The sequence below is a fragment of the Astatotilapia calliptera genome, chromosome 10 (assembly GCF_964374335.1).
Source record: "Astatotilapia calliptera chromosome 10, fAstCal68.1, whole genome shotgun sequence".
NCBI lineage: Eukaryota > Metazoa > Chordata > Actinopteri > Cichliformes > Cichlidae > Astatotilapia > Astatotilapia calliptera.
The window spans coordinates 13,043,578-13,056,930 of NC_137431.1; the positions used below are offsets into that span (position 1 = coordinate 13,043,578).

The 13,353-nt window shown below is 40.8% G+C and overlaps 1 protein-coding gene across 8 annotated transcripts in view; it reads right to left on the minus strand.

The window, feature by feature from the left end:
• LOC113030021 (glutamate receptor 3) overlaps positions 1-13,353 on the minus strand; it is a 77,550-nt gene that overhangs the window by 48,503 nt on the left and 15,694 nt on the right. For all 8 annotated transcript variants that reach the window (XR_013911881.1, XM_026181055.2, XM_026181050.2 and 5 more), the window contains exon 3: positions 11,657-11,896. Coding sequence is in view for 7 of the 8 variants with exons in the window: in XM_026181055.2 (XP_026036840.2) it covers positions 11,657-11,896 (240 nt within the window). In the remaining variant the exon portion in view is untranslated. The remainder of the gene's footprint in view (positions 1-11,656; positions 11,897-13,353) is intronic.

Below are 13,353 nucleotides of genomic sequence, written 5' to 3' on the forward strand. Positions count from 1 at the left end.
GAAAGAGGCATCGTGTCTCGATGCATTGTAAAGACTCTGATGACTGATAAGAGACTGCTGAGCTGACCTCAGTCTGAGCCCAACACTGCTACTGCCTTTATCTGGATTTTTTTTTTTTATCAGCTCACATATATATCAAAACTAAAATCTAGCACATTATATCACCGCTGGCAGAAGGGAAATGAAAAGGCAGAAGCTGAGTGTCAGCTCTCCTCCCACAGCACTGAACGCCATAAGCTGGGATATGCATGACATTTTGAAACGTGTTAGTAGCTGCTCAAGAAAAAGGATTTGGGGGGATTTACAAACGATTCCCTTGAGAGTTTCATTTTCTCGCACTAAAACTAAGCTGGATAGTTGGGGTTTAAACATTTTATGAGCTGCTTGATGTTTAAGCTATTGAGTATACTTAACAATTAAAGATATGTATAAATAAAGAGGAAGTCCCGAACCGAAGGAATTCAATGATGTGACATTCGGTGCACTCTAGCTTTAAAAACCACAGTGCAAAAAGGAAATCTGAGCAACAAAGGACACCTAAGTCTCTTGGTGAGTATTAACACTGGTGTGATTTATCAGGCGGCGCACAAATGACAGAGTTTTGGTTGACTTTGTAAACAGATGGTACATTTTAAAACAGTCAGCAGGAAGGACGACCATCAAGGGCATTTTACAGAGTCAATTATTCAGCCCTGACCTGAAGAATAATACATATTCAACATCGGGAGCATACTGCCACAAGCCTATTTATAGAGCAAAAAAAATCCTTCTTCCACAAAAACACCAAAACAGCCTTAGTTAGTTAAATATCTCTCCTGCGGCCCCATTGGTGTTATCCTGCTAGAAGCAGCCATCAGAAGATGAGTGCACCGTGGTCATAAAAGAAAGGACATGGTCTCAGGGAGGCTGTGGTGATTAAATGATGCTCTATGCTCTATGCCAAAAAACCACAGATACAAGGCAGGATGGAGCCTATCTTCCATGTTGTTTAGACTGAATTCTGACCCGACCATCTCAATGTTGCAGAAGATATAGAGACACAGAAAAAACGACAATGTTTTTCCAATTTTCTATGTCTGAACTATACCATTAGCTTTATCTTTTTAACTGAGAGGAGTGGCACTTGGTGGTGTGGTCCTCAGCTCCTATAGCCCATCTGCGTCAAGGTTCAATGTGGTGCATTCAGAGATGCTCAGTGGATATTTTCCCTTTTTCAGACAATAGAGATGGTTGTGTGGGAGAATCCCTGTAGATCAGCAGTTTCAGAAATACTAAATCATGCAGTGTTTAAAGACCCTTAAATCACCTTGCTCAGTCTGAATTTTAGCAGGCTGTCTTTACCGTGCATACATGGATAAATGCCCTGAGTTATCAGGTTGATGTAAACAAGACTCCAAAAAATGCAATTAGACAATCACTGTGATTATTGTTAGTGTCATTCTTTTGTACAATCATTGCCAATTAATGTTACTTTAAACTCACATGGGTTACTAGTAGGAAGCCCACAGAGAATTATTGCACAGCTTTGTGTAGTAGCTAGCACTTAGCTGTTTAAGAGGATAAACCTTTCATCAGCTCCCAGCTGAAATCAGCTTTAACAGACGTCAGACGACAAAGGTTCTCCTGAAGAGATGATGCGAGCCCGACCTGCTACATGTTGACATTAGTACCAGTTTATAAACAGCACGTAACTTAGGCAGAGCAGCAAAACAATGATCCAATAACATGAAAGGTGAGCTGTCGATGTGCAAAGCAGCGCCGCTATATGCTGTCAGGCCACCATGCCATGAGTACAGTACGGATATTTATGCTCAAGTCTACAAACACAAAAAATTTAGACATTTCACTTTGAGGTTTGTTGACAAATGTAGTGAAAGAAATGCTTGAAGGTGAGGGGAGCTGTTTAAGCAGGCAGCACAAAGTAAAGTTGGCCTGTATGTGAGTTAAACCTGAATATATGAGCTTAATAGCAAACACAGCACCATCGGGATGTAGCCCTGAAAAAAACAAAGCAGGATAGTCAAGTACAATCACTGGTTCACTTTAAATCTCTCTGTAGTTGAGAGAAGTATTTTTCTAGATTAGGACATTTACCAAATATGTTACTTCCTCTGTGAGACACAGCCGCTAAAACGAGCCTGACTGAGGCTCTGCTGACACCTGGCCATGTATTCTTCTTGTCTGTCTCGGGCAGCGGCTCATATGATGGCTGAGCGTGGTGTGCAGTCTCAACTGTGACTCAGTCGTCCCTCCCCCTCCCCGAGGAAGGTGACCTCTTTAAAATTCTCTTGCAGTCATCTGAACCGCGCCGTTGTCACGGGAGGCCCAAAGCTGAGCGCGACACCGAGGGGGAACTCAGACAAAGCCACTGAACCCACTTCTGAGAAATCTCTAAAAATCTCAAAGCTTATATGTGGCTCTACAAAGAAGACTGCTTTCAGTGGGCAGTGCTCACAGAGCCAGTGAAATAAAAAGGATTAAAGCTGCCAAATGACAGTAAAAGGACACTTTTGAGCACAATTAGCCTAACAACGCCTACTCCAACTGCAGTCCAACATAGATAACAGCTCCCTCTTCCAAATTAGCTGAACTGCAAAGAGCCCTGCACCCCCACACCGCCCACTCCTGCCAAATCCCTGATCAGACCTAATCAAACAGATTATTTCTTATCTAATGACAGCTGCAAAGTTGCTAACAGAACGTCGAGCATTTCTCCTGTTTGCTTTCATCTTTTATGTAAGTTGAATTCACACGTCATTGAATAATTCACAAATTTTTGTTGCGCTTGAAGATGATTCAGGTTCTAAAGCACTAAAAATGTAATATAAAAGACAGCCGGAGTGAGAAAACTAACACAAACACAAAGTGCAGATATTTAAACCACACACAAAGAAATGGATGGCCCATTAGCGAGAGCTGCACTAACAGCCTTGTCTTTTTCTCTCTTAGGCAAAATAAAAATGGCGTTTTCTCTTGGGCAAACATGGAAACGCACATCACATCAATCTCTTTCATAATGCAAAAAGACTACTGTTGTAATGGCCTTGCGTTATCCTGAAAGCAAGTGTCCCTGAAATAGACGAAAGGCATTTGAGCGACACAGAGACAAGAATCGAGGAATAAGCAGAGCAGCTGCCTGATAAAGCAGAGGGGCTCTCTATTAGTCACCTGGTTTCTTATTTGTCCGTGTAAGGTGGTAAGGTTAGAGCAGATTACATATGACAAATTGGATGTGACAGAAAAAGATGGGAGGAAGCTCCAAATTCGATGAAGTCAAAAGCGTTCGGTGCATCTGACAGCATTTCTGACAGCGCTTGTCCCTCTGACACGGGAGAAACACAAAGGCTTTGCTGACTCCTCTGTTCCTTCTCTCACAGCTCCATACACTTTTATTTCTTTCCCACTCATTTGAAGACGAGGCTATTCCTTCATCTGTGAGCAGCTGAGATAACAATGTTGAATTGCGGAGGGAAGAAAAATCTGTATTTTTGCCCAAATATGCTTCTGAGCTGCTCACCCTGTTTCCTCCCTGAGCCGGCAGGAGTGAACAGACAATGAAAGCAGGATAAGTGGAATCACACCTGGTCTTTAAGGTACTGATTTCTCTCTGATTCAAGAGGCAGAGAAGTAGAAGTAAGCACTGATTATGTATTGCCATCAGTAACAGATATGATAAATATGACTGATCGAGCTTCAGGTTGCATACTAACAAAATTTCAAGGGTTTATAAAACAAACGTGTGAGAGCAGTGTTAGCAAAGGCAGTTTTGTTACATGTATGGTGTTTGTTTGTTTGTGCTAGACTTTTATTTCCTGACAAATTTCACTGTTGTTCACAGCACCCTGTTATGCAAGTGCACACTGTGACATCACAAAGCAGTAGAACGCTGTTAGAAGCATGTTCATCACGGGTTACTGAACCCCAACCTTATCTATTTGTGTTATTACCCCTCAAAAAAACAGTCTTTGTCACAACAAAATGCGCAACCCTGTGACAAAATAACAGTACAAACACAATGTTTGAGTTTTGGGGGGAATATCCCACAGCTAATTAGGTTAAGCGGCAACAAATTAGTAACATGACTGGATACTAGTCAGTCATATTATGAGATTTCATAATATGATAATATCATTACAACATTCAGAGAACTCCAAGAAACATCTATATGGTTGGGGCAAAGTCAGAAAACACTGTACTGAATGTCACAATTCTGTAGTGGAAGTCATTATTTAGCTTCAGAAACTCAAGTCAGCATCAACAAAAGCAAGTTAGAACTCATAAACAAGCGTAAACAGCATCTAGAAACATCGGCGCCTTCTCTGGGTGCTCACCTAAGATCGATGGGAACATGGTCCTGTGATCTGTTGTGAAATGAACATAACAGAACACGTTTATAAGGTGGTACAGGTCCATAAATGGTACAAACAGGCCATTTTAGGCCTTTCAACGGTGGTAGCTAAGAAAAACGATGACATCATAAATCTGATGTAGGTATTAGATAGGTAAGAACCTTCAGGGGCATATGATACTTTATGTATTATAAGATTTCCCACATACTATATACAACAAATAGAGCCGTTATTAATTCATGTTTTTCTTAATATAACGAGAACATCTGCTGAAAAATCGAGTTTATTTGTCCGGCTTGTGTAAAGGCATCTGTAGACAGCTGATATTCTAATTTGCTCGCATGTTTATTGCTGAAACAGTATGAAATATAAAGAGATGGACAACAGAAGAATGGATGAAGCTAACATGACACAGTACAACTTTTATTACAGAGGGGATGAGGAGCTGTCCAAGGTCTTGCATCAGCAGGACCTTGGACAGCTCCTGCATTAACATCACAAAGTACAGAACTCTTTCTTCTTACACTAGAAAATTCACTGCTTTCACTACCTGCAAGTACCTGAAATATATATCTATGGATGTAAAACTAAAACCCTTTCCTAACGTCTCTTACAAGTATCCATCCTTGCCACTTTAGCAGTTTGTAGCCGCTAGACTGATACAGTCACGGGCGGCTTTGTCAACACATCCTGGCAGACGTGGCAGAGTGGTTTGTCAGTGATGCTCACAGAGAGTGATTTGTAATGAGCAGTGCAACTCCATTTTTCGAGCAAGGAACAAAGATTTAAAGTGACGCAACGGCTTCTAGTTACGTAATGACTTTCTCAGGGTTACTGTAGCTACAGTAGTTAGCTACAGTCTGAGTACTGCAAGTCTGTCAGGCCGTCTGTTCAAAAGCGATCTCTTTATATTTGAAAGCAACAATGTCCACTGCATAACGCAGCGTCTAAAACCCCAAACTCACCTGTGGTGAGAAATGAAAGCAACACATTTATACATTTTCCTCCTAAACAGGCGAACTCCCCAAAATGTTTAATACACCGAATTAATAATTCACGTACTTCAGTTTTTGTGGGTATAAAAGAGTCGACGCTGCAGTACTGAGCAGAAAGTCTGCAGCTTACATTTCCATCGGTGTTGTTTTCAAGCTGCGCTGCCTCTGCATGCGTGGATGTGCAAGGATCAATTGGTGCCATTTTGGGCGTCTGGCAGAGCGGATTGAGTGCTTGAAAACAGAGGAGGTTCGGTTCAGGCAGAAACACTCAGACACAGCCAACGCCTCAGCTGTGTCTTCCCAGTGAATGCACAACGCCCTTTGAGGTTTTCACCAATGAGGTCACCGCCAAGTACACACACACATACATGCACCACGCATGTAGCATCCAAACTGCCTTTCCAGATAAATACCAGCCTTAGCTGTAAATCTAAAGGAAATTGAGTCCACGCAATCTAAAGCTTTTTCGACACTCACTCTGCAAAGCCACATTTATGAGCAAGCTGCAAAAGAAAAGGAAAAAAGCGCTGTTCAAGTTTAAACAATCCGTTATATTAATGTTATAAATTGCTATTATGATTTCAGAGATCCTATCTGACAGAGGAGATTCTTACAGTGTTAGCCTTTTTTTATCTGCATGTCTTTGTTTTTCAGCGCCCTCTAAAACAAACAGCCTCACAGAAGAGCACGATATTCTGCCACACGTGTGCCTCACTTTCACATTCACTACGAGGCCTAATAGAGTCCTTGAACGGGGGAGGAAAGAAGCTCTCTTGAAGTAGAAAAGCTTGACTGATGAATCTCTGCTTCAGTCCCAATATTATTGTCTGGCAGCAAAACAGTGGTTACTCACAGATGCGGGAGGGGGGTCTACACCTATTGATATGTGTCCATCTCAAAGTGAAGCTGCAGTAAGGTGTTCACAGAGTGGAACAGCTGCGTGGCGCCGTCCTCTCCCGCTCTCCCATTCTTTGTTAATGAGCCTGTGTGCCGGGCTGCTGAGTGAAGCTCTTTAGCAGTGCGCAATTAATCAGATGTTTCCTTGCAGAGAAGAAACCAAGCAGACATTCAGCAGCAGGGCAGTGTGATTACACATCGAAGGCAAATTGTCCCCGCCATCTACATTTGTCACAGCGGCAGGAGGAGAGAGCCGCGGTTAATGTTGTTAGATGCTACTTCTTCATTTTGATGGCCGCATAAGGAAATTAAGATCCAGTTTGCATTATGTAGAGTTCATGAATCAAGAGAATGATAGTCAACAATGAGCATTAGATTGCACAGTCAGATCTCATACAGGTACCTTTACTGAAGCACTGTACTTAATTACAGTTCTGAGGTACCTTATTTGGTTACGTCTGTTTCAGGATCAGTGATTCCAAAACAATATCACAGGCTGCGGAATACATAAAAATGGAAATACAGTAGATCAGCTACACCCTGTATCTAACTGAAATGGATTAGGTGCCTTCGCGGATGTGCAATTTATCCATTCCATGTGCACTAATGCACCCCTTTACCGTCACAGAGCCTGGCTTTAGGACTGGCACTAATAGCTGGACAGTGTGATTTCTCTATTACCTCGTGTGCTCATGAGTTCCAAAAAGAATTTCAAATTTTGGTTGGTCAAAAAAAAAGTTTTCTACTTTGCTTCGGTCGATTTTAAATGACCTCAGGCCCAGAGAGAGTGGAAGCCTTTCTAATTGTTGCTTATGGATTTTTGTTTTTCCAATGAGAAGAAGACTCTTCCATTTTTCGATGCAGTGAAGAACTGTGTTTACCGATTCTTGAAAGTGATTTTCAGTACAGTCACCAATACAGAGTCTGTTTTTAATGCAGGCTTTCCTAATTTCTGGCCTTCTCCCTTGCATATAAAGAGTCTCTGAATAATTTAATGGCTTTGCGTATCCTATTTTTATACATTGTGCAGTTGGATATAAAGTAAAGTTATTTTTAAGTTATTAAACTATTTATCAGTGCAGCCTTTTACAGATTGAGAACCCATCGCCATCTTTATTTCTGAAAGCCTTTCTGTGATGCATTATGGCCTTTGGATATGTTTTTATGTATTTGTATTGTTTATGTGGTTTTTAAATATTTTTTATATCTTATATTTAACAATCAAAGTTGAACTGTATCTCTGCTGACATTATCTAATGTCTTCTTAGAGCTAAACAGTTGGGACCATTACAAAAACTGCTGCTTAAGGCATTTAGACAGCAAAACAAAGATTCCTCTGACTTAAAATCAGCTATTAGAAACACATTTTATAGCTGATATTTTCGTAGTAATAAATTTTTGGCTGATCAGCACATTATACAAATTTTGTAAAGTGTAATAACTTTGACAAACACCACCCAGCAACTCTTTTTAACTGGCATGAACGACATATTGCGCTTTATGATGAATATGCAATTTATTGTAAATAAGCCAAACATGAGAAAACCTGGTGAGGAGCTTCTCTCTGCGCCCAGTTGGTAACATCCAGATGTTCATCAGTTCAAAAGGTCTTTGCTTGCCAGCAGCCATTAGTCTATTTAATGAGGACAATTCAGAGCCAGTACATCCAGGATAAATAGGTGATGCTGCACTGTAGCAAATAAACTTGTATGTAATGACTCGTGTGCATAAAAGTGTGTAGTCTGTTTTCCGCTTTGTTGTGCTCCTCCTGGTGCTGCGAGGCTTGCTGCACTTCTCCTTTTGTATCAGTTCAGTTTATGAAGAAATCACTTCATCGAAGGAGACGTGGGTTGCATGAAACAGTAAGAGATGCCAGTAAAAAAAAAAAATAAATAAATAGAGACTCCACTCGTGGTTTAGACTTATTGTGCATATGTCAGTTAAACTAGTTTAGATCAGCACAGCACTGCTGTCACAGGAAGGCATCTCCAACATGAAAGTGAAGCCGAACCTATTTGATATTAATAGCTTTCAAAATTTGAAATTTTAATATATTATGAATGGCTATGAATTTTTATTTTCTGTTACATTTAAAATCCCATCATACAGATATAGCTTTGATGAGTAGTTATGCCCTCGGGCTGCAATGATTTAAAAAAGAAACCCAGCAAATCTACTTTTAACAAATGTATGCTCTTTTTGCATTCGATAATCAAGTTGATCAAGAAAGACTAGTTTTGGTATGAAATGCTTAAATTATTATTAAATCTATTAGCTCAATCAAAATGACTTTTTTTGGGGGGGGGGGGGGGGTAAAAACTCACTTAACTCACCAACAAAGTAAGCATTAGAAGATTAGAAGGAAAAGCTGTAGCAATGGCTAACAACTGCACACTACATATGAAGTCCCAATCCTGACTGCAGGCAAAAGGTGTCTTCATGACTAGAGGCTTGGTCCCATTACTAATCTGAGATTATGCGACCAGGATGGAGGTCAGTTGTTGAAGTATTTTTGCATAGTAGACACACAAAAATAGTACTCATGTCAATTTGTGTTCGAAATAGAGAAAATTGACTGACTAAGAACCAAAAGCAGCACCACCTTGGGTCTGCAGCCAGTTTCACAATAAGTTTTTTTCTTTTAATATAATTGCTACTGATAAATGTTTGTGCATTCTTATTTTAGCCTGTTCAAAGTTGTCCCAACAGGAAACTGGTCATGCAGACGTGAAGAGTGACTCAATTCTCGGCAGGTGAGAAAACCTTGAATTTTCTCTGCACAGCTCATCATTTGAACAATAGCATCAAGCTAAAAATAGCTACAGTTTCCTTGCTAGCACAGAGGCTGCACTGATGGTGTCGAAGCTTTATCAATCTGACATGAAGTTTAATAAAAAAAAAACTTTAGCAACCAAACTATAAGCATAATTCACCAAACATAGAAGAACTCATTATAATAGTACACAAGCAGTTTATGGAGACAGGACTGAACATTACAGTTAGCAGGGTTGTCCTCCAAAGGTCTCCAAAGTTAGCCTAGCCGAGTGGATGAGGTACCCCGTGTTGAGCTAAGTTGGTAATAAAAAAAGTTTCTTTCTGTTTTTTTTAAATTAAAAATTACACAAAAAGAGACAGCAAAGACTGTATGACCAAATTAACAAAGGAACACAACAAAATCTAAAATTCGGTCACGTGTATAGAATATAAGTCTAATAATTTTACCCCAAATACACTTCTTTTCAAAAAAATAGCTGGCTTTTTTATTATGAAATGTTTAAACAGTCAGACAAGTATACACAGGGCAGGGCTACACCATTCATTAATATTATTAATATTCACTTACCATAGACAGGAGCAACAATTTTGAGAGGCTAATAGAACATCCCAGCACTGTTTTAATGGCTCCAATTTGTAAGTTTACTTGAGGCTGTTAAGGTGTGCCCCATATAAATCCTGCCAGTTCAAGGACTTTACCCTAGGGTCTGCTACTAGTTTTATCCAAGCCACTCTACAACCACTGCAACAGTCATGAAAAAGTTTCACAAGGACATAAAATTCTATGTGTGCAAGATATGCTTGATCTGTTTTAAGGTGAAACCTACTAACTTCATATACATCATGTTGCTATATTATTTCTGCATGTGGGTCCAGAAGCATAAATGTAATTAATTTGAGGCTGGTGAGTACTACAGTCGCTTTTTAAAGAACCAAAAAGGCAGAAAAACATGATCTCTTAGAAAACAAATAGTTGCCAACATACATCCAACTGTCTTACATTTGTCCATACAACTCTTATATTCACCGTTATTTATGGTGGTTGTCCAATAAGTACAAAAGTTCCAGGTGGGGAGAAACTGTGTGAAAAAATGTCTTGTATTTCTTCATAATTATGCTTAAAGTGATTAAATAAAGTGCTTGATCTGAGCTGTGGGGAAAATCTAATTTAAAAGACATTCCCCATTTATAGCTGCCCCTAAGATGCCTTTGCTTTTGCTCTAATAAAAGGCTGTGTCTTGTTAACAGACATAACATATATCACTGTAAAATGCCTCTGCAGCATATTACTGTCATATTGCCCCACAAACCATCCAAAGCTATTCACACAAGCATCTCTTGAGTGCCCCCTGCCAATCCCTCTTAGGGCCCTAAATAGAGGCCCTCTTTTTATAATGAAGATTAAAGTGACATTTGGATGAGTGGTGGCTATATTGCTCCACAGCCTTGATGGGAAGAGCAGGATGGGACCTCGAGCCAAAATAGGATGGCTAACTAGTCTCTCAACAAACACAAGCTGTGCAGCTTGTGGAAATCCATCCTAAACTGTAGTGTTTACACTGTGTGGTGCTGTGGAAATGAGCAAAGTATTACAGATGGTGGCCCATCAGCCTCAGCACAGCAGGTGAAAGAGGCCAACAAAGTCAAGCGGAGCTCTAAAGGCCAAATTGGGATACAGTTCTGAGAAGGTTGATTTTGCCATGGAGAGGTTACAAACTCATTAATCACTTTTTTCTCATCCACAATCGTCGCAGAAGCTGATGATTGGACAACCATCAGCTTCTGCGATCAGATTCATCACCGAGCGGTGGATCAGACACCTGAGCTGGAAATATATAAACGTGAGGCAGGGGGAAGCGAAAAAGGAGTGCACTCCTGTCCTAGAAATTCTCTGTGTCAGTTTAAAAATACTTGGATGCACAGCTCTTGAACAGTTTGGCACATTTAAGAGCAGACACTGAAGCCGGAAAACGGCATCTCTTGCATCTTCTAATTTATTTGCAACGGACGATTTGAAAATACGTTTGACTTGACACTGTGCTCTGTAGCTTTACTGTGACAGCAAGTCTGCGATCAGTTTATGGTCCAGTTTGTACAGACAGATTGTGACTGCATGCTACCTCTCGGGGGACCCAAGTCTGCAAATAGTTGGCCCACATGAGGGGAGCGAGAGGGCATAAAACACATGCAGAAGTTGGAGGGTGTTGTGCTCCGTCTTTAAATAATCCAATTAGAGCTAAATGATAATCAGCGAGTGCCTAGGATTAGAGACTCGGGCGGCTGCAGTCATAGTACTGCAGCAGAATCAGCAGCACCTGTGAATGACTCATTTCTCGGAAGCAAGAAACTATTGAGCGCCTCTGTGAGCAGGATTCAGCCGCACACTGAAGCAATTTGAGATCATTACTGACAAAGATTAAAATGTATCAAACCACTTAGAATGAGGATTGGGGATAAGGGATTTACATATTAAAGACAAATCTTATAGCCTGTATAATAACGTGTTTGCCTGAGCAGGGATGGCGACAACTTAATCCACTTTCTCCTGCAGTGAGACGTTCTACTCCTACACGTTGCTGAAGCTTGTGGCATTTGCAAAGGTGTACACAAGCATGCTTTCCCGACCATAACCGCTCTCACCTCTGTCAGTGTCGTAAAGGTAGACGAACTTCTCCCACTTGTAATGGTCCAGCAGGCTGAGAACAGCTCCTCGCAAACTGGGCCTCATCTGGATGACAAACTGCACGTCGGCGTCGATGGGAAAGCTGGGAGTAATGAAGGAGGTGTGCAGTGCCCCGCAGAAGGAGGTCAGCGTGTTCATGGACTTCCTGTCGTAGAAGCCGAAGATGGCGTAAACTCCTCGGGAGAACTGGGAGCAGACTAGTGCAAAGGACAAAGAACAGGTTCAGGTCATGGACTCAAACAAAGATTTATGCCAAGTTCCTCCTAATTTCAGAAGAGATGTCAATAATCGCTGTGACATACTGAAAGTTAAAGCTGCTGAGTCCCTGTGCAGAAATAAAAAAAAAAATTCAATGTAAGGTTGAGATGAGAGGGAATTCTTTATGCTGTTAATCTTGCAAGTGAAGCAGCGGCTATCTGAATAAATGGGCCTCACGCGGGATGCCTGCTCCCTATGGCAATGCTCTGCTGCCTGGTGCCCTTCACTTATCCTTGCTGTAAATGCAACTGCTTGGGTAATCAACTAGAAATAATGGGGAAGTCAGTGCACTGGCCACAGCTCTTAATGGACAAATATCCTGACACATGAGCATCCAAATGTTCGAGCGCTGGGCTGTGCTGCCGCTGTATAAAAGATTTACAACAAGGCCTATCTGTTGCCATCTGTGGGCCTATGGAAATGAGCCGCGGCCACAAACACTAAACACACTTACAAGGTGTTAAGTATTTCATTTTATTTGTGTATAATAAACTGGTTCAGTGCCACCAAGGAGGATTAAATCAGAGGCATGACAGCCATCCTAATATTAGTAATGACTGAAGGAAATGTTGGTCAGTGCAGCAGACCTGCTCTGATATTTCTGACCCTCTGCTCCGCACAGGTCACAACGCTGCTCAGTGAAGCCGCACAGAAACACTAATAAGTATTAAATGAGGCTAGAAATGTTTGGATTTTAGCATTACAGTTACAGAATAGAGTATTATCAATAAAGTGTAAATTTCTCTTATTTCATTTTGAGTTTCTGTACAAAATGAAGGAACAAAGAGGTTATTCTTTAAATAGAAAATCAAGTCACATACATATTGTTCAGTAATTTGCATCAAAAACAAGACATCTAAAGGAAACCGACTGTGCATATTTCCCTGTCAACCCCTGCATTCAGCCTCTGTCTGTCTCTTTAAGGCCTCCCTCCCAGTGAGCACCCTATCTGTTCTTACTGGGCAGCTTGCTCTGCCCCACAGCAGACTTCCACTAGTCAGATTTCACTGTCAAATGCTTAAATACACATGCATATCTTGAGGTCCAGCTCCCATCTAAAATATGCCTGTGGACAAGGCCAACAACCATATATAGCAACAACCTCTGCAACAGAGGTCACGTAAGATGGTTATACGTGGGCACACACAATCTGATTGGTTTAGATGAGGAAGTGTTTAGTGCATGTTTTCAACCAACAAGAAGCATTTGATTTATTGATAGAAACTTTGATTACTTTGATTACACACATGCACGGCACAGGCTCAAGAAATCATAACAAAATATAAATAATAGCAAATCTCATTAGCAAATTGTATAAATAAAAAATAATTTGTGCTTCTTCTGAAATTAAGCATAATTTATTGCAAAGAAACAGCTGGTGGCCTATTCCACTCGT